We start from the raw sequence: 22,998 nt of genomic DNA, 5'->3' as shown, positions 1-22,998 counted from the left end.
GGTGGATGTGGCGGCAGCTGCGTTGTGTTTTACAGGAGCTGCTGCACATCTGCAACATCTGCAGCGCTCCGGCTCTGCTGCTGCAGCCTCCGGTGGCACAGTCGTGCACAGGTGCTGCTGTGTGTGGTGGTGGTGGTGTTTGTTGTTGTTGTTGTTGGTGTTTGTTGTTGTTGTTGTGTCGCTGACAAAGAGACCAGAGGATAAGTTGCGGTGGGCTCTGCAGTGAGGCAGCTTGTGTTTGGCTCAGCGTCACACTGCTGCTGATCCGTTATCCCAGGGCCTGTTCTAAGTGATGAGAGGGGGGGGGGCTGGTGTTTCTCTGCTGTGCTGCAGCGTCGCCTCTCTGCTCCGGTTTGTTGTTCCTATTGTTGTGGTCAACCGGAGGATCTCATGATTTTATGCCTCCACCAGGTGAGGATGCGATGACCGGGGACACAGACAAATACCTGCGGCCTCAGGACCTCAAAGAGCTGGGGGACGACTCCCTGCCCCAGGAGGGGTACATGGGGTTCAGCATAGGAGCCCGCTCCGCCAGGTAGGCACCTGCCCTTGTTACTACAGACATACAAACACTGATGTACTCAGGTGCAGTGATGTCAACCACATTGTGTTGAACTGAAGTATCATGTTGGTAATTTATGCTGTGGCTGTTTACCGTTTGATTTATAATACCACACCTGATATGATGGGCCATTTGCCAGATTTCACTGTATATGTAGGACTGGTCCAGACGATACGATACTGGCCTGTCCCTTCAGCATTCACACAAATGCAGACACAAACACACAATAGTGGAATTCGCTGCAGAAAGCAGCTGGAAAGTTGCCATCGAATGATTCAACCTGACAAAATGATTCAGCGTTTTGTGTGTCCTCATTCAAACCCCGTGCAAAGATAGCAAACGTTCCATGGAAGGTGTAACTTTGAACTTTGATAGTGAAGGTGTAAATTTGAACTTGTGTAACTGTGAACTCTGAGATCCAGCCCAGCTCAGGCCCCAGTACAGTTTCAACAGTGGAAACCTGGCAATGCCCTGGTGAAAACACAACACTGTGACGGCCCCACAGTGTTGCTGTAGCCCCACTGACAGATGGCAGAGGCTCTGTGATGGTCGGATTGATAAAAACAACCAGGCTGACTGGGAGAGGAAGCTGCCATCGTCAGCAGGGCCACAGCAAACAAGGGAAACGCTGAATTAAACCCAAGAGATTCCATGTAAACAAGCCTGGTTGATGAGGCGCTTGGATAAATATCGGAAAGAGTTCTGAGAGAATTCACGACGGTAATTACGTGGAAAGTTTATTAGTTTAAAAGGTGAGAAAGTACATTGGGTTTTGTAACAATAACCCTTGTGGTACTTACTTTAATCAGCTATTACAGATAAGAGAATTGTTTTCACAGGTTTCAGAATAAGCAGAAATAGATTTTAAAGTGCTCGACAGGTGTCTTTGCAGGGGTGTGAATGTAATGCTGGGAAAAATATGAAATCATTGATTGACCGATGAACGCCTGATGCTGAGCGACCTCTTTTACTTTCCTTAGCTTTCTTTTTATGACATCGACATTGCATGGTTTGCTTTTTCCCCTGGGCTGCAAACACACAAACCTCAGAAACACTTGCAGTCCATAGTTGTAGCTGGCAACCATGCAAAGGCACAGCCTCAATGTCACATGAGGGAAAAGAAGAAAGCCACATCATGCTTGAATGTCTGCTAAATGCTTTGCTTTTCACTCTTCTACTCTATTCTTTTCCTTGTTCCCCCCCCCCCCCCCCCCCCCCCTTGCGCCCCGTACCTCATTCTAGCCCTAGAATCAGGTAAGAAAAGAGTAGTGGTCGTAGGCAACATTACCTGTGAATGGTGTCCCTCCCTCGTGACCCCTGATCTACTGTTTGACTCCCTACATCCATAAAAAAACTCTAAACCAAACCACCAGTTGTCCATCCTACATTGGCGTCATCCACTTTCGCTGTTCCTCTGTGTGTGTGTGTGTGTGTGTGTGTGTGTGTGTGTTTGTGTGGTAACATCCTTCTGTTGCTGTCTTGTGTTTTATTCTGAAATCATCATTCCATGTTAGCTCATCACCCGTCACCCCTTAAGTCATCGCATCACAAAAAATGTGTTTTCCTCGTCCGGTGTGGACAAGAGACAATGTTGTTGGAAGCACTAGTGTGTTGTGCAGACGTTTTCTTCAGTTTCAGTTGTGTTGACTAATTACTTAACTTGTGCCACTTTATTTTGTTTTTTTATTGATGTTGCCCAGTGTAACTTCCAGGGATTTAAAAAAAATCCATCTTTTTTACCCACCATGTTTACTAATGGATGGAAAAACTAATTGTAAGTCGCTTTGGATAAAAGCGTCTGCAAAAGACATGTAATGTAATGTTTACATGAGATGTCCCAGCAATTCTGGATTTAAACGGTTTGCAGAGATGGAAAATAATATAAATCCCCCCTATGCATCGAAGAAAGACTCGGCCACACACACACACACACACACACACACACACACACACACAGTCTTTAGGATGCACAATGACTCAGACACAGGTATGACCTAGTAAAATATTGTAGAGATGAGAAAGACGAAAACAATTGGTTCAGAAAATTGGAACAGCAAGTCATGTTAGAGAGGAATGGAAGGGGGGGGAGGTGACAAGGAAAGATTGGATGAGAGGAGAGAGTCAACAGGGTTGGTAGCATAGGGTGGGGGGGTGTGGGGGGGTCTTCCATGGAGTTAATTGCCGCGTAATCGAGCCATCGCAAAATGACTCTGAAATGGGGACGAGATGATGGGACGGCGTGGTAAAGACGAGCGGTGTGGGGGGGGGGGGGGGGGGGGGCGAAAGAGAGAAAGAGACGACAGACAGCAAAAGAGAACGAGCAAAGAAGGAAGGAAACGGAAAAAGCACGGATGTTTATGGATGGCAGAGGAGGATGGACAGAATGAGAAAGAGGAAGAAGCTGTGAAGAACAAACAGTCCCGGTGAAAGCAGAGCGGCGAGTTGGGGGGTGTTGGGGGGGGGGGAGTTGGTCCGCCATGCCAGCGAGTCCATTCAGGCCACACAGAGTTGCTTGGTAACTTGGATGGTGGGGCAGGCAGTGGCGTGCTGAATAGAGGGCTTCTCTCTGTGCTGAATAGTGTGCCCACTCAAACACGCTGAGCTCTGCGTTTTCTCCCCCTCGCTCCCCTCCTGCACACACACACACATACACACACACACACACACACACACACACACACACATTCACATAAATACACATCTACAGTACACACACCCTCTGACAAACTAAGAGAGAGCCAGAGCTATCAGCCTCAATGGTACCCCTTTTCCGAGCCCCCCCGCCCCCCACCCCCACCCATACAGCGCACAAAAACATACTCCTCATCACTTGTGTTATTTCCACACACACGCACACAAGCGAGCGCACATGTTGCGGGCGACTGCAGACGCTTCGGCTCCCGTGTGCGCCGCCGATCAGTTCCTCGGCAGCGAAATGAGCACAAGACAGAAACCTTGAGAGGAGTCCACAGCACCGCATTGAGCTGCAAAAATAGACACACGTCACCGCACGCAGGCACACGGCAGACTGCAGCAGGACGCACGAGGAGGACAGCTTCCTCTTCATGTCGGGCTGCTTCCAGAACAGATCGAGGTCAGCCGCTAATCTTAGAACAAAGCGATGTCAGACCTGAAGCTCGAGTTTGAAACCGTGTTCCTTCTCAGCGTCGTTCTCACAGGATTTTTCTCAGAGACTTCCTGTGATTGCCTAACTCTCCCCTCCAGCCGTATAATATAAACGTACAGTCCTCTAATCTGTCATGTGTCATCGTTTCGATGCACTCACATCCGTGTTCGAACCCCTCGCCCACACCTTCATGTAGAATCAGTTGTCCTCTTTTCTCTCTCTTAATGCAAACCCACCAAACCTTGCTCTCATTTCCATCTCTGAATGACCTGCTGCAGTATCTTATCCCTCTCTGACTGCGGGCTCTATCGTTTCCCTCTATTCTCCCACATATTTCTCTTGGACTCTCTCTGTCCGAGTACAAACCTGACTCCCTGGAGGTTGCATGTAATAATGGATTCCTTTTTGTTCTATGTCGTGTTCCCCTGCCCGCGGCGCGGTAACATGTAGCCTCCGCTCCTTCAGTTCGGATAGGTCCAACACCCTCAACCGGAGCTCGTTCGCCCGAGACAGCATGATGATCGAGGAGATCCTGGCCCCCACCAAGGACACGGTAAGACCCAGTTCTTCTTCTCCTTCTTTTAAAAACAATCTCAGTTGGAGTTCACCCTGTCCTCTCTTTCCTCAACTCTCTGTTTTTCAAGCTTTAATGTTTAGCGTTCACCACAATTTTGCACTTTTGTGCTCCGTCCCTTTGCCAATCAGCTGTTTAAGAAACACTAGCTGGGTGGAATTCAATCCTTCATCACAGAGGTGGTGTTGATGCCATGCTTACTTTTGCCAAAGTGCTGAGGGGGAGTGTATAGCACCTTGTCGAAGAGTTTATCCAAACCTAAGGGCTTCAGGAGGCCCCTCTGTGCTTTCTAATGGAAAACTTCAGCTCAAGCTGCCTGTCCAGTACTTGTTCTGGTGGCCATGAGCAGAAACAGAAACCGTAACCTCTTCATACTTTATAAACAGTGTTAGTAATATAACATACAACTGCAAGGACATCATCACCCAGGATCTCAAACTATACATGGCCAAAATATGCACATAGCTCCTTTGTCTTCTACAGAATAAGAACATGTTCTTTTCCTGATGATATGTTTCACCTAAATCCTAGTAGGATTCTTTAGATTAAAAGGCTTGTCCTCGTTGAGATCAGAACTTTGGCAGCAACTGAACCCTCTAGTGAAACAAAGTGTGACTTCTGAACCGTCTCTCTTCTCCCCCAAGCTTCAGAGTGTCTGTAATGACATTTCCTACTTGGTTGACCCACTGAATAAGGTATAAAGTATAAAGCGTTTTGGTCGATGTCCGACTCACTCGTCAGTTTTTCTTATTTTTTCGGCCGCAGGGGCTCAGCTCTTGAGTTTTGTCTCTTTGTATATGTGTTTATTTTGGGTCTTTGCCGTTCTCATCTCATTCATTAGTGCCGGTCTGCTTGTAGTGGATGGTTTGTTCCCATGGTACTTCGGCTGTGTGTGAGTTCCCATGTGTCAGTGTTCACAAAGAGCTGTGGTCAAACTGAGGAAAACTTGGTCGACTGCCTGAAATCATTCCTGTTCTCTTTGGAGGAAAAAATCTGCATATTAATTTAATTGGCCACAGTAAAAACACTAGTGTTAAAACTACATATTAATATATGCCAATCCAGTTTGCAGTGAAGGCCTCAAGTGTTAAACACAAATTTTTCTGACACAGGAAACTGCTTTTTGCAAAGTTTGCACATCTCTACTTAAACATAATGCAACCAAACTGATGATCTCTTTCACATCATGTCAACTTGATTGGAACCGATGAACATGAAGTTGTATCCCCTTGAAAATAATGAGTTCATCTTGGAAGGTTATTGATGTAACACCATTTGAAATTTAGTCTAACTAGAGCCTATTGAACTAGTCGACCAATCGAATGAGAGACTACAGCCCTCGATTTATTAAAGCGGATTTTCTGCAGTTTACGGTTCCTCCACCATCATCATTAGAGTTGCACATTTGCTGGTATTTTCTGTCTCTTTTGTACTGATGATGAGAGACAAAGGTTAGAAAATGAGTCAAGAAGCTGTGAATGTAACTAACTCATTGTTCCATATCATGCATGACTCAGGGACCATGAGTTAAGAAGGGAGGGGGGGAGGGAGGGAAGTTACCTGTTATGTTCATGCAGGGATCAGTAATAAGCTCTATCCCTTCCATCCTCTCTTTTCTGTGTTTTGTCTTTTAGTCTGTTTTATCTCAATGATTTATCTCAACTCCTTTTCTTTTTATCCTCCTTGTTCGTCTCACCCCCTCTTCTTCACCTCAATCTCTACCCCCCCCCCCCATCTCTTAAATCTCTCTCCCCTCCTCTCCGCTCCTCCGCCGTCTCCCAGCATCTGGCCGTGACGAGGGACTACGGCTCGGAGTGTATGCGGCGCTACAGCTGGACTCCAGACACCGTGGACCACAGCCACAGCCACAACACCTTGTCCAGCCCCATTCACTCCGGGTAAGAGCAGCTGCGCTTTCTCATGTGATCCGTCAAAGTGTGTGTTCATCAGCACGCACACGCACACGGTGTATTACATACAGACGACCTCGAGACTCGTATTCTGCATGTGCATCCAGGCAATTTATGCTGAAATCCCACATTATATTTACTTATTGCGCAAAATATGTATCGTATTCTGTTCCCCCCCACCACCCCCCCACACCAAGAGTCAATATTCAGCAAACCCCGCAGCACTGATGCAGACAAGGTGCAGGGCTGTGGGATTTTCTGCAGTGCTGCTACTGTGCACGTTACATTACAGCATGAATCCACAGTTCATCCTCTGAAGCTCTCGCCGTGTCGTCGCAGTTACAAAGAACAGCCTCTGTCTGAGCTCAGGGGCTCATTTGTTTCATTTTGTATAAACTGATAAGATTGCGCTCTCATGTTCGTCAAGCACTTTGAATATATGACGTTGTGATATGTAAATGTGGCCCTTTACAAAGGCTGCTGGCTTTTCCATTTCCTCGTTTTTTTTAACACTCCGATATGAGGGATCTGTCGTGTCAAGTATTTCTGACGCTGTCTATGTTTGTCCGTCTATATTACTTTGTTCATTGACATTAACTCCTTGGCGTCTCTCAATGTTTCCTTTGATTTTAAAGATCCCATTTCATCCTCTGTAGTTATAACAGATCCCACCAGTGGTTGTGAAACTCTGATACTAAAACTGGGTTCTGGGGATTTGCCCCCTGCATTGTCTCCATGTGTTTATTTTGCAGCCTCTCCTCCCCGCTCCCTCAGTATGACTCCAGGTGATGACTGAGTTCGCTGCTTACCCCCATGATGCCGCAGTGATGTCTCTCACTCCTCCACCTCTGTCTCCCCCTCATCTCGTCTCACACTCTCTCTCTCTCTCTCTCTCTCTCTCTCTCTCTCTCTCTCTCTCTCTTCTCTTCTGAGCCTCCTCTACTCCTCCAGTCTGTGCTCGTCTCATCTGTGTGGTCTTGAGTTACATTTTGCACTGCGTAGACTTTAGAAGTGTGTGGTACAACATGTTTGGGAGTTTTGATGTGCTGTCTCCCTCTTACACAGTCTCTCTCTCTCTCTCACTGCACATAAAGAATACATCACATGGATTCACGTGTTCACAACGCACAGTATTTGAGATAAAAGAAAAATACAAATCGAGGGGTTTTTACGCCTCTTCTCCGCCCTATCATCAAACTTAAGTCGTGTCTATGATTGTATTAATGGGAAGAAGAATCGGACACATTACAAATATCACATTAACCCTCTCCTGGTGAAAACATCTGTGCAGGTGTTTAATATGGGATCACTGAATGCCGCTTTAGAGAATCTGAAACTTTGGCAACTATCTCACTTTCAGCCTCAGAACTGGAAACTAAACTCCCCGTGCCTTCATTAGCACCCGGTTTAGTTTCAGATGGTGTTTAATGTTCTAAACTGAGGCAGATGAAGTTGAGAACGTCAAACTTTCAGAACTCAAAGCAACCTTTTTTTGTCTTCTTTCTCTCATTCTATCTATAGCTCTTGCTCTCTCTCGCTCGCTCTCTCCCTCTCTCTTTTTGTTATTTTCTCTCTTTTCCTTTTTCTTTATTTGGGTGTTCGGTGATCACAGCATGGGAATCGTCCTCCTCACTTGTGTCCGTGGTTTGGCCTCTGTCGCTCCTTCTCTCTATCTGTCTTTATCCCCTTCCTCTAACATTGCTCTTTTTGATCCTGCAGGTTCTTGGTCAGCTTCATGGTGGACGCCCGCGGTGGCTCCATGAGAGGCAGCCGCAGCAATGGCATGCGCATCATCATCCCTCCCAGGAAGTGCACGGCGCCCACACGCATCACATGTCGTCTGGCCAAGAGGCACAAGCTGGCCTACCCCCCTCCCATGGTGGAGGGAGAGGGGCTGGTCAGCCGGCTGGTGGAGGTTGGACCGGCCGGGGCTCAGTTCCTCGGGTACGAATCGCAGGACTTGATGAGTTGACATTTTCCTGCCCTTGAGAAATCATTTCCAATAATGTATTGTAACATATTAACTTCTCTTTTCTCTCAGCCCTGTGATTGTGGAGATCCCTCACTTTGGTTCCATGCGAGGGAAGGAGAGGGAGCTGATTGTGTTGAGGAGCGACAATGGTGACGCCTGGAAGGAGCACCAGTCTGACGCCAGATCAGAAGACCTCTACGATCTGCTCTCTGGGATGGATGAAGGTAATGGAAAAGTTAATCATGTTCTCCACCGTTTTTCTGAGTCAGTGAAGGTGAACTGTACCACTCAGGAAAATCCTATACTACATAACCCAGGGCTACGTCAGCTGGTGACCCAGAAAATCAGGTTTTCCAGCCCAAAAGCTTTTTTTTAATCTTTTTAATTTAAGCAGTTTGGCCTATTTACTGTCTTTTTTTGTCTTGATTCTGACCAAAATGCCAGACTTCAATAAAGCCCAATGTTCAAACTGCTTAGAGAAAAGATAACATCCATTAAATGTTGCTTAACACCACATGTATTTGGAACTATTTTGTCTCGCAGAGCTGGACAGCCCCATTGAGCTGGAGAAGAAACGCATCTGCCGCATCGTCACCAGAGATTTCCCTCAGTATTTCGCGGTGGTGTCGCGGATAAAGCAGGAGTCGAACCACATGGGTCCAGACGGCGGCATGCTGACCAGCAGCACCGTGCCCATGGTGCAGGCTTCCTTCCCACAGGGGGCGCTCACCAAGAAGATCCGTGTGGGCCTACAGGTACAGCAAGTGATTCGCTGTCCAGTCATCAAAACGGAAAAGTTAGGAAAAGATTTACGTTCTCACGGTTAAATGAACAAACATTGACTTTGCATCATCCTGTGTTTAGGCCCAGCCTGTACCCGACGACATGGCGAGGGCAGTCCTCGGCAACAGAGCCACCTTCAGCCCCATCGTCACCGTGGAGCCCAGGAGGAGGAAGTTCCACAAGCCGATCACGATGACGATCCCTGTCCCACCTCGGTCGGCGGAGGGACATCCCAGCGGACACAGGGGGGACGCTGCGCCATGCCTACGTCTGCTGTGCAGCATCACGGGCAAGTGAACCTGCATGGTCATTCATATTTCCTGTCTGTGTGAGCATCAGCCCAACGTTTGATGTTAAAGGCCGCTGGTCGATGGAATAAAAGTGTATGTTCAATATAAAAGCTGAAACACAGGTTTGACTTCAAGTTCAGTGAGGTCATGCTTTGTCCTTTGCTTCATTCAGGAGGGACGTCCCCTGCCCAGTGGGAGGACATCACAGGGACCACACCGCTGTCCTTTGTAACTGACTGTGTCTCCTTCACCACAAATGTGTCGGCCAGGTGAGACACACACACATGCATGTACACACACATTGCACAAACTAAATAATATACATGTAGCACCAAAAAGAGAAGAGTTCTGGATGGGATATAGGAAATGAACACTCATGCTAATGGAGAGCTTATTATATTTTGTTGAAATACCAAAGTTTGACTGCTGAAGCTAAATAGGAAACTAATGAGACACAGTATAGTCGTGCTGACACAAACATCTAATAAAAATTCACATTTTGCTCAAATAAGAGCATGTCCTGTTTCTCTGCCCCGTTGCTAGAAAATAAAAGTCATTTAATTTGACAATGAATTAAGTAAAGCATTTGATCCAGATTGTTAAATGTAGAAAAGTTGACTTTTATTCGGACAAAACAAGTCAGGTTGTGTTTTATGGACAAAAGAAATAGTGGAGAAAATAATTGACAGATTTATTTATTATTTAAAAGCCCTGTCCTAGCCAGCAGACCGTAGACCTCTCGGAGGCCCTCAGAGAAGAGACAGTGCAGCACTATGACGCAGAGAGGAGTTGGCAGTGAGTTGTAAGATCTATCACAAGAGAGAATCTCAAATTACTGTCAGCTGGCACTCGGATCCACACGACAGCAGTTTATTCTCCTGACTCCTGTTTTCCCCCCAAATCTGCTTATTTCAGTGCACGCACAAAGAGAGGGCGTGTTCCCCTCCTCGTGCTCTACAGACAAACATCTGCGTTCTGTTCAGGAGCATTGTTGACACATTGCTCACTTGAGGCAGCGGAAATTGCCTTTGTCCATTAAAAATATAATTTGAAATCAGTGCTGCGATATGGTGCATCTTCCTTTTCACTTCCCATAAACTAGCAGAAGTAGAAAAAGAAGATGCCGTGAATGCAAATGCACTTTAGAACACATTTAGAAAGTTCAATCTGTTTATCAAGGTGATATTGTTTTTGTTTTTCTCCTCCTGATGCTCGTGTTGACTCTGATCTCTCTGACCCTGGAACAAGTTCACCTTCAGACACATTTACCTGAGAGGACACAGTGTCACACAAGCAATGTATTGATAAGTCCGGCCTAGACCTCAGCCAGCGAACCTCTCGGTTACATGACCCAAAGTCATGAACTCTTATCTTAACTAGATTTGGATCATGTGGCGAGTGTGTGGCCTGTTATTAAAGGAGCTCTCCTCACTAATTACTATGCAGCTGTCACGTGTTCAACCTTCAGGGAAATGACCTCAGTCGGTTTTTATTTACTATTTAAATTAATACTTTTCAGGCTTGATACAAAAATAGTCTTCATTCATCTTCATATCAGGCAAATGGTTTACCTGGCTGGCTTTCTGACGTGTCATTTTCTTCTTGGTGGTTTTCCTCCTCTCCTCAGGTTCTGGCTCGCAGACTGTCACCAGATTCCTGAGACGGTGAGTCTAGCGTCTCAGTTATACCGGGAGCTGATCTGCGTGCCGTACCTGGCCAAGTTTGTGGTGTTCGCCAAGATGAACGACATAGTGGAAGCTCGGCTGCGCTGCTTCTGCATGACGGACGATAAGGTGGACAAGACGCTGGAGCAGCAGGAGAACTTTGAGGAGGTGGCCCGGAGCAAGGATATCGAGGTGGGGTTGTGTCTTTGTGTCAAATTGCAAACACTAACAAATGAATACACGTGTTGCATGTTGTTCAAATGAGATGTTTTCTCGTGCAGGTTCTCGAGGGCAAGCCGATCCATGTGGACTGTTATGGCAACCTGTCCCCTCTCACTAAAAGTGGCCAGCAGTTGGTTTTTAACTTCTTCTCCTTCAAGGAAAACAGGCTTCCATTCAATGTGAAGGTAAGAACACTTATCCCTTATATCACCATAACCCTCCTTCTACAGGCATTCACTCTGCATATTGTTCACTCTCATTTAAATTGTAAATGTGCCTTGCTCGTTGATATAGAAATAACAGTTTTCTTTTGCGGTGATAATACATTTTTTCCAGGAAACAACCGAATTACACTAAGCTTTACAATTATTACAAAATTGGAATAGGAAGGAAAATATATTGCGAGATTTTTAAACCTAGATTCAGAAAGGAAACCACCTTTTCACCTTTTTCCTCTCAGCAGCGTTGTTCTTCTAATTTTGCCGTGGGCCAAGTTGTGACGCAATCTTCTGGCTATCTCCTACAGATCAGAGATATGGGCCAGGAGCCATGTGGCCGCCTCTCCTTCCTGAGAGAGCCGAAGAACACCAAGGGCCTTCCACAGACGGCCATCTGTAATTTGAATATCACACTGCCAACCCACAAGAAGGTAGGATCGAGTGTTTGAATAGTTAATCCAACGAAGGGCCACATCATATCATCCACATGTAAATGACCTTGAGAGACAGAGAGCAGTGTTGTCCTGACGTCAAGAGGAGCCGCTGACATTCATTTGGTCTAGAAAACGACCGCCTGCTGCTTGTGTCTATTGGTGTTAAAGCCTGTGCCAGTCATAAGACCCCACAACGTACACACGCAGCCGCACACGCACATCATGCTTTGTTGTATTGCCTGGCTCAATGTGGATGCATACGAATTTTGCACAACAAAAAAAAACACCAAAAAAACCCACTCCATGTGTTTGTGGTGTTTATTGATCACAGGAAACTTTAATCATTTTGCTTTTGCTTCTGTTACTTTGCTGTTTATTTGATTAATCTCAGGTTCTTTCCGATGCCTTTTGTTGTTTTTGCTGCTCCATTTTCACCCCCTGAATTTTAATTTCTACCTCCTCCTCCTCCTCCCCACCCCCCGCTCCCGATAACTTCCCCGCTCTCCATTGTGTCATCTCTCTCTTCTCCTGCAATGCATCTTGGATTACCACAGGATATGGAGTCTGATCCTGATGATGAGGTAAACAGATTCTTCATCATCAAACGGAGCCGCTTCTTCTTTTGTTGTCCTTTCTGTTTGCTTTACTGCTGATGCTGTGGTAAATATGCGCGTGGGCCAATATTTTGTCTCTGTGCAGCACTTGCGTGTGAAAGATGCTTCGTTTTTTACTTTTTTTTAAGTGACCCCCATGTAGTGCATGAGTGGAAGTGGCAATTGTTTTAATAAGCTGGGATTTATTTATTGTTGTCTTCATCCCAAGTCCAGTACAGAACAGTTGCTGTGCCACACCTCGGCTTGTTTTTCATCTCTATCTCCCTTCACATACGTGTTCAATAAGCAATCACTAAATCTCCATCCTTACTGTTAACCTGTCCAACGATTCACACTGGACTCTGGTATCTCTTGTGGGCTAGGAATGAAACTTTTAACTTTTATTATTTGTCCCACTGTTGCGCTCTATTTGGATTATCCTTTCTTTACCCTCATCCTCTGCCTTTATGTTATATTGAACGCTCACACTCTGAGCTGCATGTCAACACGCCTACAAGTTTAATCAAAGGGAAATTAGGCTGTTTTGATGTTTGAGTGTTAACGTAGGTAGCGTTCGAGTTTGTTTTGCTCTTTCAACACAAATATATCAACCCTCTCCCTAGACAGAATATTTATGTTGGACAACCACCAGGTTATTAAATATAAATTGTGTTCATTGCAAAAAATGATTCCATCTACAACCACACAGTTTCCAAAAGACTAGTCATACTCTCAAAAACCAGCACTGATTTTCTTAGAATGACACAAAACTAAATACATAGACTCTAGAACCATATTTGTTTTGCAGCATTATTTGTCCACCTCGTTTTAAAGTGCACACTATTATCTGAACTGCCCGGTTCTATAGATCATGAAATGCAGAACTGTCCATTATAAACTAGACTGCGCTGAAAATGTATCACAGGCCTTATATCAAAATTAACACAACTCCTACCGCTATCTTATTTTATTAAGGTGTCCCATGTCACATGTCACTTCCATGTCATGGAGGTTGCATTTGGTCACTTGCTGGAATAGGCCATACGGACAAAGCTTACATTGTCTGTAATTATTTCATTGCAATGACGTTGAGACATGCAGTGAGAGAAGCGATTTAGAGAAACAGTCCAGTGCTCTTCAGACGAGACCTTACAGTTCTCCTGCAGTGCCTCCTTGTGCCAGTTCTAACAGCATGTACTGATTCACTAAAACCAGGACAGTGTCTGCACACCACAGCGTCCAATTAACAAATAACACAGACTAACATTCACTTTTAGACCATCTCTGAAAGATAATAACCACATTTCACCTTCCACTTTTTTATGTTAAAGCATCTTTTGTTTTTTATTTGTTTGTTTCAGACTGAAAAGCCCGAACGACGTCATACCTTTGCCTCCTTAGCTTTGCGTAAGCGCTACAGCTATTTGACCGACCCAGCAGCGAGTGAGTTTCCCATTTTTACTTTCGTGAAAAATTCTCAATTGGTTTTAGATATTTTTGTAATTTGAATCAGATGCCCTCTTCATGTGACACATACTCTTTGGTCATTTGTCATTCATCAAACATTTGCATGGTTTACTGTGTGTTACGCTTCGCTCACATTCCCCATGTTGACAAAACAAAAAGTCCCCCGGGCTCAACTGTTATTTTACATTTGTGAAAACACTGGGAATCATTGTCTGTCTGTTCATTTATCATTTGGACAAAATGTTTCAATTCATGTTGAATAAAATATTTTTTAAATTCTTCGCATTCTTTTAGTGGCCATTTCACTCTTATTGGCTTTATGATTGTGTGCTGCTGTGTTTATCAATGTGGTAACGGGTTGCACTTTATATAATGTGATTTCTCTACAGTGACACTATGTTTGAACATTTTGCCATATACAAAGTGTCGGCATACGTTTCAATGGAATCCTAATTAATAAATGCAGTGTCCTTGCTGCACTTTCTAAGGACACACAAGTGTAACACATTCTTAGATGTCTGTGTTACGGTTTTTTTCTTCCGGATTAATCCACTTGTGTCATTTGTTAAAACAAACTGATTCCTTTCCTTTTTGTAAAGTGCAACCTCTTATTTTATTTTGAAGCCGTGACCAGACAAGTAAAGTGATATTTATTTTATTCTACACACTTGTGGGGTCATCTCTGGCATTGGAAATGGACCAAATGAAATCATGATCACAAGTCAGTGAAAACTGTACAAGGCACTGCTGCGAAGAGAGGAATAGATTAAGCACATCAGAAGTCAATGGAATTTTTCTTATGGTTATGTCATTTTTTTTTGTCACCTTTATCACGTCATTCATTTCTGTTCCTATACGTTGTTTATCAGGTGTATTTTGCCATTAGTCACTGCCATTTCATCCTGGATATTTGAATATGGGCCTTAATTACATTTGAAAGACTTTCTCAGTTTGAACTGTTATGTTGTTTTGAACCTTTTGTCTTGCCAACGTCAATAATGCTGTTTCTGACTGACTCAAATTTCTCTTTCTTGTTTTATATCATTTATTTCTTATTATTTCACGTTACATTTTATGTTTGCTTTCTTATTGCTTTTCGTTTAAATTATGGTCGAAGAAACAACTGATCGAAGCTCGACGAGAACACAGCCTACTAGCTACCCTCACAAACCTGTCTTTTCAACGAGATCTTATCAGGCGTGGTCGCCTGTTCCTGTCGCCGTCCCTGGCCAAGCCAAATCTGGGTTTTGCTCCATCTCCAGTTCGTCATCCAACACGCCTTCTGCCTCTCCACTAAAGTCTGTCTGGTCCATCAACTCTGCCTCCCCCATCAAGACCAACATCCCTGGATCACCTGCACATTCTGTTAAGTCAGCTAGTGACATGGCCTCTCCCATACGATCTTACAGAACCATCTCCTCTCCTATAAAAACTGTAGTCCAACAAGTCCAGTACCCGAGCCAGGTCTTGTCTAGTCCCCTGGCCTCACCAGGGAAAAGTGCCCCAGACTCTATGTCTATGAAAGGACTGGCGGCATTATCTGCTAGGACCTCCCCTCTAACTGTCTCTGGAGGAGGAAGCACTCTTCTTGAGAGAACATCCATGGGCTCGACGCCACCAACTTCTCCCAAATCATCTCTGAATATGTTCAGTTCACCATACAGGACTGTTATGGGGGGCTCGTGTGGCTCCACACCTTCCTCCTCACCAATCAAAACAGTCCCCGGTCTTTCGTCTGTGCGTTCCTTTGCTTCGGAAGTCACTGGCCCTGCAAGAAGCCTGTTCTCATCTCTTACATCCCCACATAAATCCAACACCCCTCCAAGTGCTGCATCTCTGATCAACGGAACGGCATCTCCTTCACAGTATCGCTCTTCATCCCCAACATCTCTGCTCTCCAACAGCCTGCAAGAGAGAATACAAGCAACCACCAATGCTGCGACTACAAATGTCAATGCAGCATTTGATGAGGTTGAAAAAACATTGAATTCTTGTTCTGCAGGCTATGGCACCTTGAAGTCCTTGTCCTCCTCCGGATCCTCCTCCTATCAGTCCATGAGATCATCTGCCTCTAGTTCCCTTTACACCTCTTTAAGGCCCTCTCCAAATGCCACCCCTGCTGTTACATCCAGTACAATGACTGTCCCAGTGTACTCTGTTATTAATCTGCTGCCAGAGCCCCAGTTTAAAAAGTTACCTGAGGTCTCCAAATCAGCTGCTGCCCTCCTGTCCCCGCGGAAGACTGTGCCGACTGAGGGTAATTCTCAGTTGCAGTCTTCCTTCTCCAGAACTCTTTCTCCCATCAAAGCTTCTCTTTTTTCTGCTGGCCTAAAATCAAACACCATATCACCATTGTCATCAAGCCAAGAGATTCTGAAGGATGTAGCTGAAATGAAAGAAGACTTGATACGAATGTCAGCCATTTTGCAGACAGATCCGAATTCCACAGCCAATAAAGGATTTCAGTCTGATTCTCCCAAGGGAGTCAAAATAGAGGACGAGGAGCCATACAGGATTGTGGAGAAAGTAAAACAAGATTTGGTTAAAGTCAGCGAAATCCTTACTAAAGAATCTGTGAAAGATGGTAAGGTTTCTCTAGCAAGGGGTGCTTTGGATGACATACACTTTTCGAAAGTGCAAGTTGAACAACCACCAAGCAACTGGAGCTATCCGCCAAGATACGAGACTGTGGTTCCTCAAGCCAAATCAAAAACAATACCAGATAGAGATTTCAATCTCTCCAAAGTGGTTGACTATCTGACCAATGACGTTGGTAGCAGCTCTTTCTCTAAAATGCATGAAACAAAGCATAAAGCCGATGAAAGCAAGAGAGAAGGAGAGGGCAAGGAGAAGCAGAAACGTGTCCTGAAACCCACCATCGCCGTTCAGGAGCACAAACTCAAGATGCCTCCAACAAACATGCGATCTTCAGCTTCCGACAGAGAGATCGGTAAATTGGCAGATTCACTTTTTGGAGCTGACACTGTGCTAGACTCCCCTGATGATATCTCTCATGAACAGGATAAAAGCCCCCTCTCAGACAGTGGTTTTGAGACCAGGAGTGAAAGGACACCCTCTGCCCCTCAAAGTGCTGAAGGAATGGGCCCCAAGGCCCTTTTTCAGGATATCCCAGTTCCACCAGTGATCACCGAGACTAGGACTGAGGTGGTCCATGTCATCAGGAGCTATGAGTCTCCGGAAGATGGCAAACAACCTCCAATGGAGGATACACTTGCTGTCAGATATATTGATTCAGATTCTAAAGGGTATCTAAATCAAGCTACTCCGACTTCAGAACAGAACAAGTGCTACTCAATAAAAGTCGGTCCTGATGAAGATCCAATGGGAAAGGGGATGAGGGTAAAGGAGGAGACTCACATCACTACCACCACCAGGATGGTTTACCACAAACCTGGCAAAGAAGCACAATCTGAGAGGTGTGAAGAAACCATGTCTGTGCATGACATAATGAAGGCTTTTCAGTCAGGCAAGGACCCTTCTAGAGAACTGGCCGGACTCTTTGAACACAAGTCTGGCAGTGAAGAGACATCACAAAGAGGCTTTGAGGACATCAACTCCAAACCTAAAGTTGAAAGAATAATTGAGGTTCACATTGAAAAAGGCAATAAAACAGAACCAACAGAGGTCATCATCAGAGAGACAAAAGAGAAGGAGATGTATTACTACCCAGGGAGCAGGCAGGAAGCAGATGAGCCTGAGGAATCACTTCCAGTGTACCTTGACTGCCCCAGAGTAAACACATCCATGTCTCAGGAGGAAGACAGTCGCCCTAGTTCAGCCCAGCTCATTGCAGATGACTCTTACAAAACCCTAAAGCTACTTAGTCAGCAGTCTGTAGAGTACAATGAGGATGAGTCTTCTGAGCTTAGGGGAGAATCTTACAATTTTGCAGAGAAAATGCTTCTCTCTGAAAAATTTGACCAGTCTCATTCTGACACAGAGGAATATCTGAGAGACAGGACTCACTTCCACTCACCAGAGAGAAGCAGTGACAGTGAGGGTAGATCTGTTGGGCCAAGGACAGAGTATGTCTTCAGGTCGCCGAGAAATGTTTTTGACAAATCAGGAAGAATGGCCAGTGTTGATGATAACTTTGACAAACTGACACTTTTGCAGTATTCGTCTGAACCTGGAAGCCCAAAGCAGTCTGTTTGGATGCGGGTGTCAGATGACACACAGAGTAAGGAGAGAGAAGAGCTTATGTATGAGGACAGAGTGGACAGAACTGTTAAAGAGGCGCAGGAAAAACTCAGTCAAGTATCTCAGTTTTTTCGAGATAGAACAGAACAGCTCAATGATGAGCTCTCATCTCCAGAGAAAAAATCTCGTAGAGCCGACTTCAGAGAATCGCGATCAGGGCCGAGCTCCACACACAGCAGTCCAGAGAGGTCAGCTTACAAGAATGGGGCAAGTGGGGAAGAGTGGAGCAGAGAAAGGCTTAGAGACAGGTTCAGCGCCAGTGATAGGAAATGTGCCAGCTTACCCAGCAGTCCAGAGAGGAGGGTACTGTTGCAGTATAGTGATTCAGACCCAAGTAAACAAGGAGATGGTAAATCCCAGGGAATCCCTGGTGAAATGTCTAAACCTTTTCAAATACCTTCCTCAAAAGTGAGTGCAGTGAGGCTTAAGTTTGAGCAAGAGGCTCAGAGGCAGGATAGGACTTCTCAAAGTGTACAAAATTCCAATGCTCCTATTAGGAAACTACAGGAAAGTAAGCTACCTGTGTATCAAGTGTTTGCTGGGTCAGATATTCCCAAAACTCCAGAAAGTCCAGGAAATCAGAGGAGAAATTTAGGTGGTGAATCAAATAAGTTCTCCCCCAAGCAAGAAACAAGTGAAAATGTTCAGGAGGAGAAAAAGCTATTCAAAACTTGGGAGAGCCAAGGTTATGGAAGCTATAAACCCCAATCTCCAAAGCTATCTCATTCATTAATCAATGATTCCATGATTGATGGCAATAACAGTGATTCCCAAAGACAGGAGACGACCAAGAAAATAATCTACACAGAATTTGTTGTTCATGAAAGTCCAAATACCAATGATAGTCTAAAAAAAAACTCGGAATCACAAATTCCTATTAGAAAGCTTTCTAATTTCTCGGAAAATCTGAAATCCACCACTTTAAAAGTAGATGCCTGTGTTGAACCATGTGAGAGGGCGGGGTCTCATATACCGACTTTAACAAGAAATCGGTTACACAGTAGCTCTGAATCCAACAAGTCCACTCGTGGATCATCACTAGGAAAATCCACAGACTCATCAGATGGTAGCCAGTCAACCATAGTGTGCAACGGTGTTGACGATAACCAAATAGAGTATTTGGATCAAGTGACTCCTGTAGTTGTTACAGAGGGCTTCAAAGATATTAAACCCTTGCCTGTGTATGTTAGCATCCAAGTAGGAAAGCAGTACGAGAAGGAAACAGCCTCGGAGCAGCTGGGAACATACAAAAAGATAGTAAGCCATGAGAGTAGGACAGTGCATGAGACAAGGGGTGCATTTTACACTGTCAAGCAAAAGCAGTCTCCATCTCCACTAGAAGATGACACTCTAGAGCAAGTGACTTTCTTGGAAAGCTCTGGGAAATTTCACGTTACCCCTGAGACCCCCAGCACTGAGGAAGTCAGCCTGACCTCAAGAGCACCAGACTCGGCGATGGGCCTTATACCCAGGATGCCAAGCACTATCGCAGAGGAGTCCGAGGAGGATGAAGGAAAGACTTTTATTTGCAAGGAGCCCTCGAAGGAAAAATTGAAGCCAGCTCACCCAGAAACCCGCAGTAAAAAACAACATGATACAGAGAGACAGAAATCAAAAGAGAAAAGAGTGGCTTATATAGAGTTCCCACCTCCTCCTCCTTTAGAGACAGAGCAGTCCGACCCTGAGAAAAAGGGATCGTGTGCTTCTTCTGAGGCAGAGACAGAGATGATAGAGGTGAATCTCCAAGAGGAGCATGATAGGCACCTACTAGCTGAACCAATCATCAGGGTGCAGCCTCCATCCCCTATCCCCCCTGGAGCTGATAACAGTGACTCTAGTGATGATGAATCTGTGTTCCATCCCATCCCTGTCAAAAAGTACACCTTCAAAATGAAGGAGGAGGGAGACAAACGCTTAATAAACAAACCATCTGAGAAAAACGAAAACATTGAGTCAGAGATCAATGGTGAAGTAAAGGTAGAAGATGCTGACTATGAACAAAACGGCAATGACCAGTCAATCACAGACTGCTCTATAGCATCCACTGCTGAGTTCTCTCATGATACGGATGCAACTGAAATAGACTCTTTAGATGGGTATGACCTTCAGGATGAGGATGATGGACTGAGTGAAGACCCTAAAACATCAAGTCTGTCCATTGATATAAAAAACACAGACCGCTCATTTAGTCAGTCCAAGCTTGAAGTCATTGAGGAAGAGAAATTTGAGGAAGGAGGGGATAATGGAAAGGCTAATACCAGTACATCATCAGTAAACTGCAGTGGAGAAGAACCAGATTACACCCTTGAAGGAAGACATCCAGAAAGGCAGATCTATGGAGAAAATTGCTTTGCCTACCAACTTGAAGAGGAGTTGAATTCAACGTTTAAGACTGTTGCCACCAAAGGCCTGGACTTTGACCCCTGGTCTACCAAGGGGGGCGATAATGATGGAGTTTTTGATTCCAAAACAAAAGACGAGGATCCTAAGCCCTTTGGATTATCAGTGGACGACAAATCACAGGCTACAACACCTGACACAACTCCTGCTCGAACACCAACTGATGAGAGCACACCAACTAGTGAGCCTAACCCCTTCCCTTTCCACGAAGGAAAGATGTTTGAGATGACCCGCAGTGGTGCTATTGACATGAGCAAGCGGGACTTTGTTGAAGAGAGGCTTCAGTTTTTCCAGATTGGTGAGCATTCCTCTGACCCTAAAACAGGGGAAAAGGGGAGAGGGGGAAAGATCCAGGGGGTAATTTCCTCTCAGTCCCAAACTGGGGAGAGGGCCACAGTAGATGGAAAGGTGAATGTTATAGATACTACCACAGACAGCAGCACCACACCAGCAACACCAACAGCAACAACTGCAAAATGCAGCCCTGCACAGCCTGGCAGTGACACTGGCCATACCTGTACTGATGCCCCCACCTGCGAAGCCATAGCTGAGACCGCCTCCTCTTGCACAATTACAGCCTCTAAGGTTGATCCCAAATTACGCACTCCTATTAAGATGGGCATAGCTGCCTCTATAACTGTGAAAAAAGACTCAGGGGATCTCACAGATAGTAAATCTGAGTTGTCAGAGGGACAAATGGTGCCAGAATACATCAGTATAGAGGGTCAGTGTACAGAGAATCAGTCTAGTAGACAGAGTGAGTCCGAGACAGAGAGAATAGAATACCCTTCAGAAAATTGCAACAACAACAATAACCTTGAGTCCTCCAGTGTTCAGGCCAACTACATTCAGTGTGGCAGTGTGGTGTTCAATTTGCAGTCCTCTTCTGAGCCCACTCTTCAGAAAGCTAGCAGGATAGAAACACTGTCCTGTAGGGATGTAGAGGAGAGAGTCGATGTTCACACTATCAATCAAGGGCAGGACCAGAAAAGTGAGACCGTCAAAGAGAGTGAAGTGAAACAGCCCAAGTCTAGGCTTCCAGTTAAAGCATCAGGGTGGTCATTTCCCACGCAGGGAACAGCAATAGGCAAACAGAAGCCCAAACGAGCAATGAAAGTTGAAGTCAGGAAAAGAGGAGAGCCAGCCATAGCCAAAGTAGAGCCCAGGTCTAGAATACCAATCAAGGATGTTAAAAAGAGCACCCCTGTCGCTGCAGCTAGCTCACTGGTGTCAGTTCGGGTTACCTCACAGCCCAAGAGGGCATTGGACTCAGAGAGAGCAGCCATACGTTTGCCCACAAGGCTACCACTGAAGGACAGGCATCAGGTCAGCAATGTCACGAGTGAGGGATATAGACAGGGCAGACAGGAAAAACCTGATGAAATTTGTAAGCGCACCATTGAATACTTTAAAGACATTAGCGGGGAGACGCTAAAGTTGGTGGACCGCCTGTCAGACGAGGAGAAAAAGACGCAGACAGAGCAGTCGGAGGAAGACAGCACCTCCCGGAGCACCTCTCTGTCGGACGCCTCCCAGCCTTCCCAGCCCTCCCAGCCCTCCCGCTCATCCAGGTCTGGTAGAGGTTCGAGGGCTGAGGCCGGGGCCGCGTCCGTAAGGGCAAAGGTGGCGACGACGGACAGGGCCTCCGGCAGTGAGAGGAGCAGGAGGAGTAGGCGGACTGGTGGGAAGGAGGGCAGTCAGGGACTCACAGGGTCTCGAACGCCTCCCATCGCAGAGATCAAGCCTAGTTTGTAAAACTTTCACACTATGTTTAAAATACATCTATATATTTATATATTTCACTTTAAGTTGCATGACATCGTTGTGATCGTTTAATGGTTTGACTGGAATGCCTGTGGCGTGTTTACATATTCTCTTTAGAACATTAGCTGTCATTTAAATTTATTTTTTTGTCATTGATGTACTGTGTACTGTATTGTCCATGTTGCAAGATTCTCTTTCCTCTGTTCCCCACTGTCAACCCCCTTTTAACCCCCATATAGTAGAGTGAGCATGCCAGTAGTAGTGACTGGTCCACTGGCACAACCAGTCCCCTGTTTGACAACTCCCTGGTCTGTCTGTCTGTCTGTCTGTGCAGGGTGGCTACCAAAGTTACCGTAGTAGTTTGTTCTCATACAGTTTTCAATTGTCATTTATACTAACTAGTATTAGCACTTGACACACAAAAGCGCCTTCGCATGACAACATTTTAGCTCGTAACATCGAACTTTCCACCCTAGATTTGTAGAGCGATGAGTCTGTTATTGAGAGTCATGTTATGTTTTGTTGTTACTGCCTGCCTAGAGGATACACAAACACAATCACAGAAATCCACTTACTCTATGAGCGTGTTTAAGTGGCCCATAATGTCTCAAGTGTGATATATCCTTTTCTTGCCATCCAATGAGGAGAATTTAACCGATATTAAAGCTATGTTAACAATAACATGCAGTAACTATTATGATATAAATACGTTAAACACAACCTTTGATTAATCACGTTAATTCTGAGGAATAAGTGGCCAGAAAAGGACGGTTTATATGTTTATTTTTCTCTTACAT

At 45.2% G+C, this 22,998-nt stretch overlaps 1 protein-coding gene across 16 annotated transcripts in view; it reads left to right on the top strand.

Moving 5' to 3' along the window:
- The window catches only part of LOC133965996 (ankyrin-3-like), a 55,677-nt gene that overhangs the window by 21,892 nt on the left and 10,787 nt on the right, over window positions 1-22,998 (top strand). For 10 of the 16 annotated variants that reach the window (XR_009923911.1, XM_062400651.1, XM_062400656.1 and 7 more), the window contains 16 exons: window positions 412-535; window positions 4,140-4,242; window positions 4,908-4,958; window positions 6,046-6,161; window positions 6,926-6,958; window positions 7,893-8,117; window positions 8,215-8,369; window positions 8,689-8,900; window positions 9,010-9,217; window positions 9,391-9,487; window positions 10,846-11,074; window positions 11,164-11,289; window positions 11,631-11,753; window positions 12,311-12,337; window positions 13,711-13,792; window positions 14,934-20,735. Coding sequence is in view for 15 of the 16 variants with exons in the window: in XM_062400651.1 (XP_062256635.1) it covers window positions 412-535; window positions 4,140-4,242; window positions 4,908-4,958; window positions 6,046-6,161; window positions 6,926-6,958; window positions 7,893-8,117; window positions 8,215-8,369; window positions 8,689-8,900; window positions 9,010-9,217; window positions 9,391-9,487; window positions 10,846-11,074; window positions 11,164-11,289; window positions 11,631-11,753; window positions 12,311-12,337; window positions 13,711-13,792; window positions 14,934-20,735 (7,713 nt within the window). In the remaining variant the exon portion in view is untranslated. The remainder of the gene's footprint in view (window positions 1-411; window positions 536-4,139; window positions 4,243-4,907; window positions 4,959-6,045; window positions 6,162-6,925; window positions 6,959-7,892; window positions 8,118-8,214; window positions 8,370-8,688; window positions 8,901-9,009; window positions 9,218-9,390; window positions 9,488-10,845; window positions 11,075-11,163; window positions 11,290-11,630; window positions 11,754-12,310; window positions 12,338-13,710; window positions 13,793-14,933; window positions 20,736-22,998) is intronic. The other 6 variants (XM_062400648.1, XM_062400646.1, XM_062400644.1 and 3 more) reach the window with 6 other exon arrangements.

Source organism: Platichthys flesus, chromosome 12 (assembly GCF_949316205.1).
Source record: "Platichthys flesus chromosome 12, fPlaFle2.1, whole genome shotgun sequence".
Classification (NCBI taxonomy): Eukaryota; Metazoa; Chordata; class Actinopteri; order Pleuronectiformes; family Pleuronectidae; genus Platichthys; species Platichthys flesus.
Note: the sequence above shows the minus strand (reverse complement) of the source record. Positions and strands in the feature narration are given on the sequence as shown.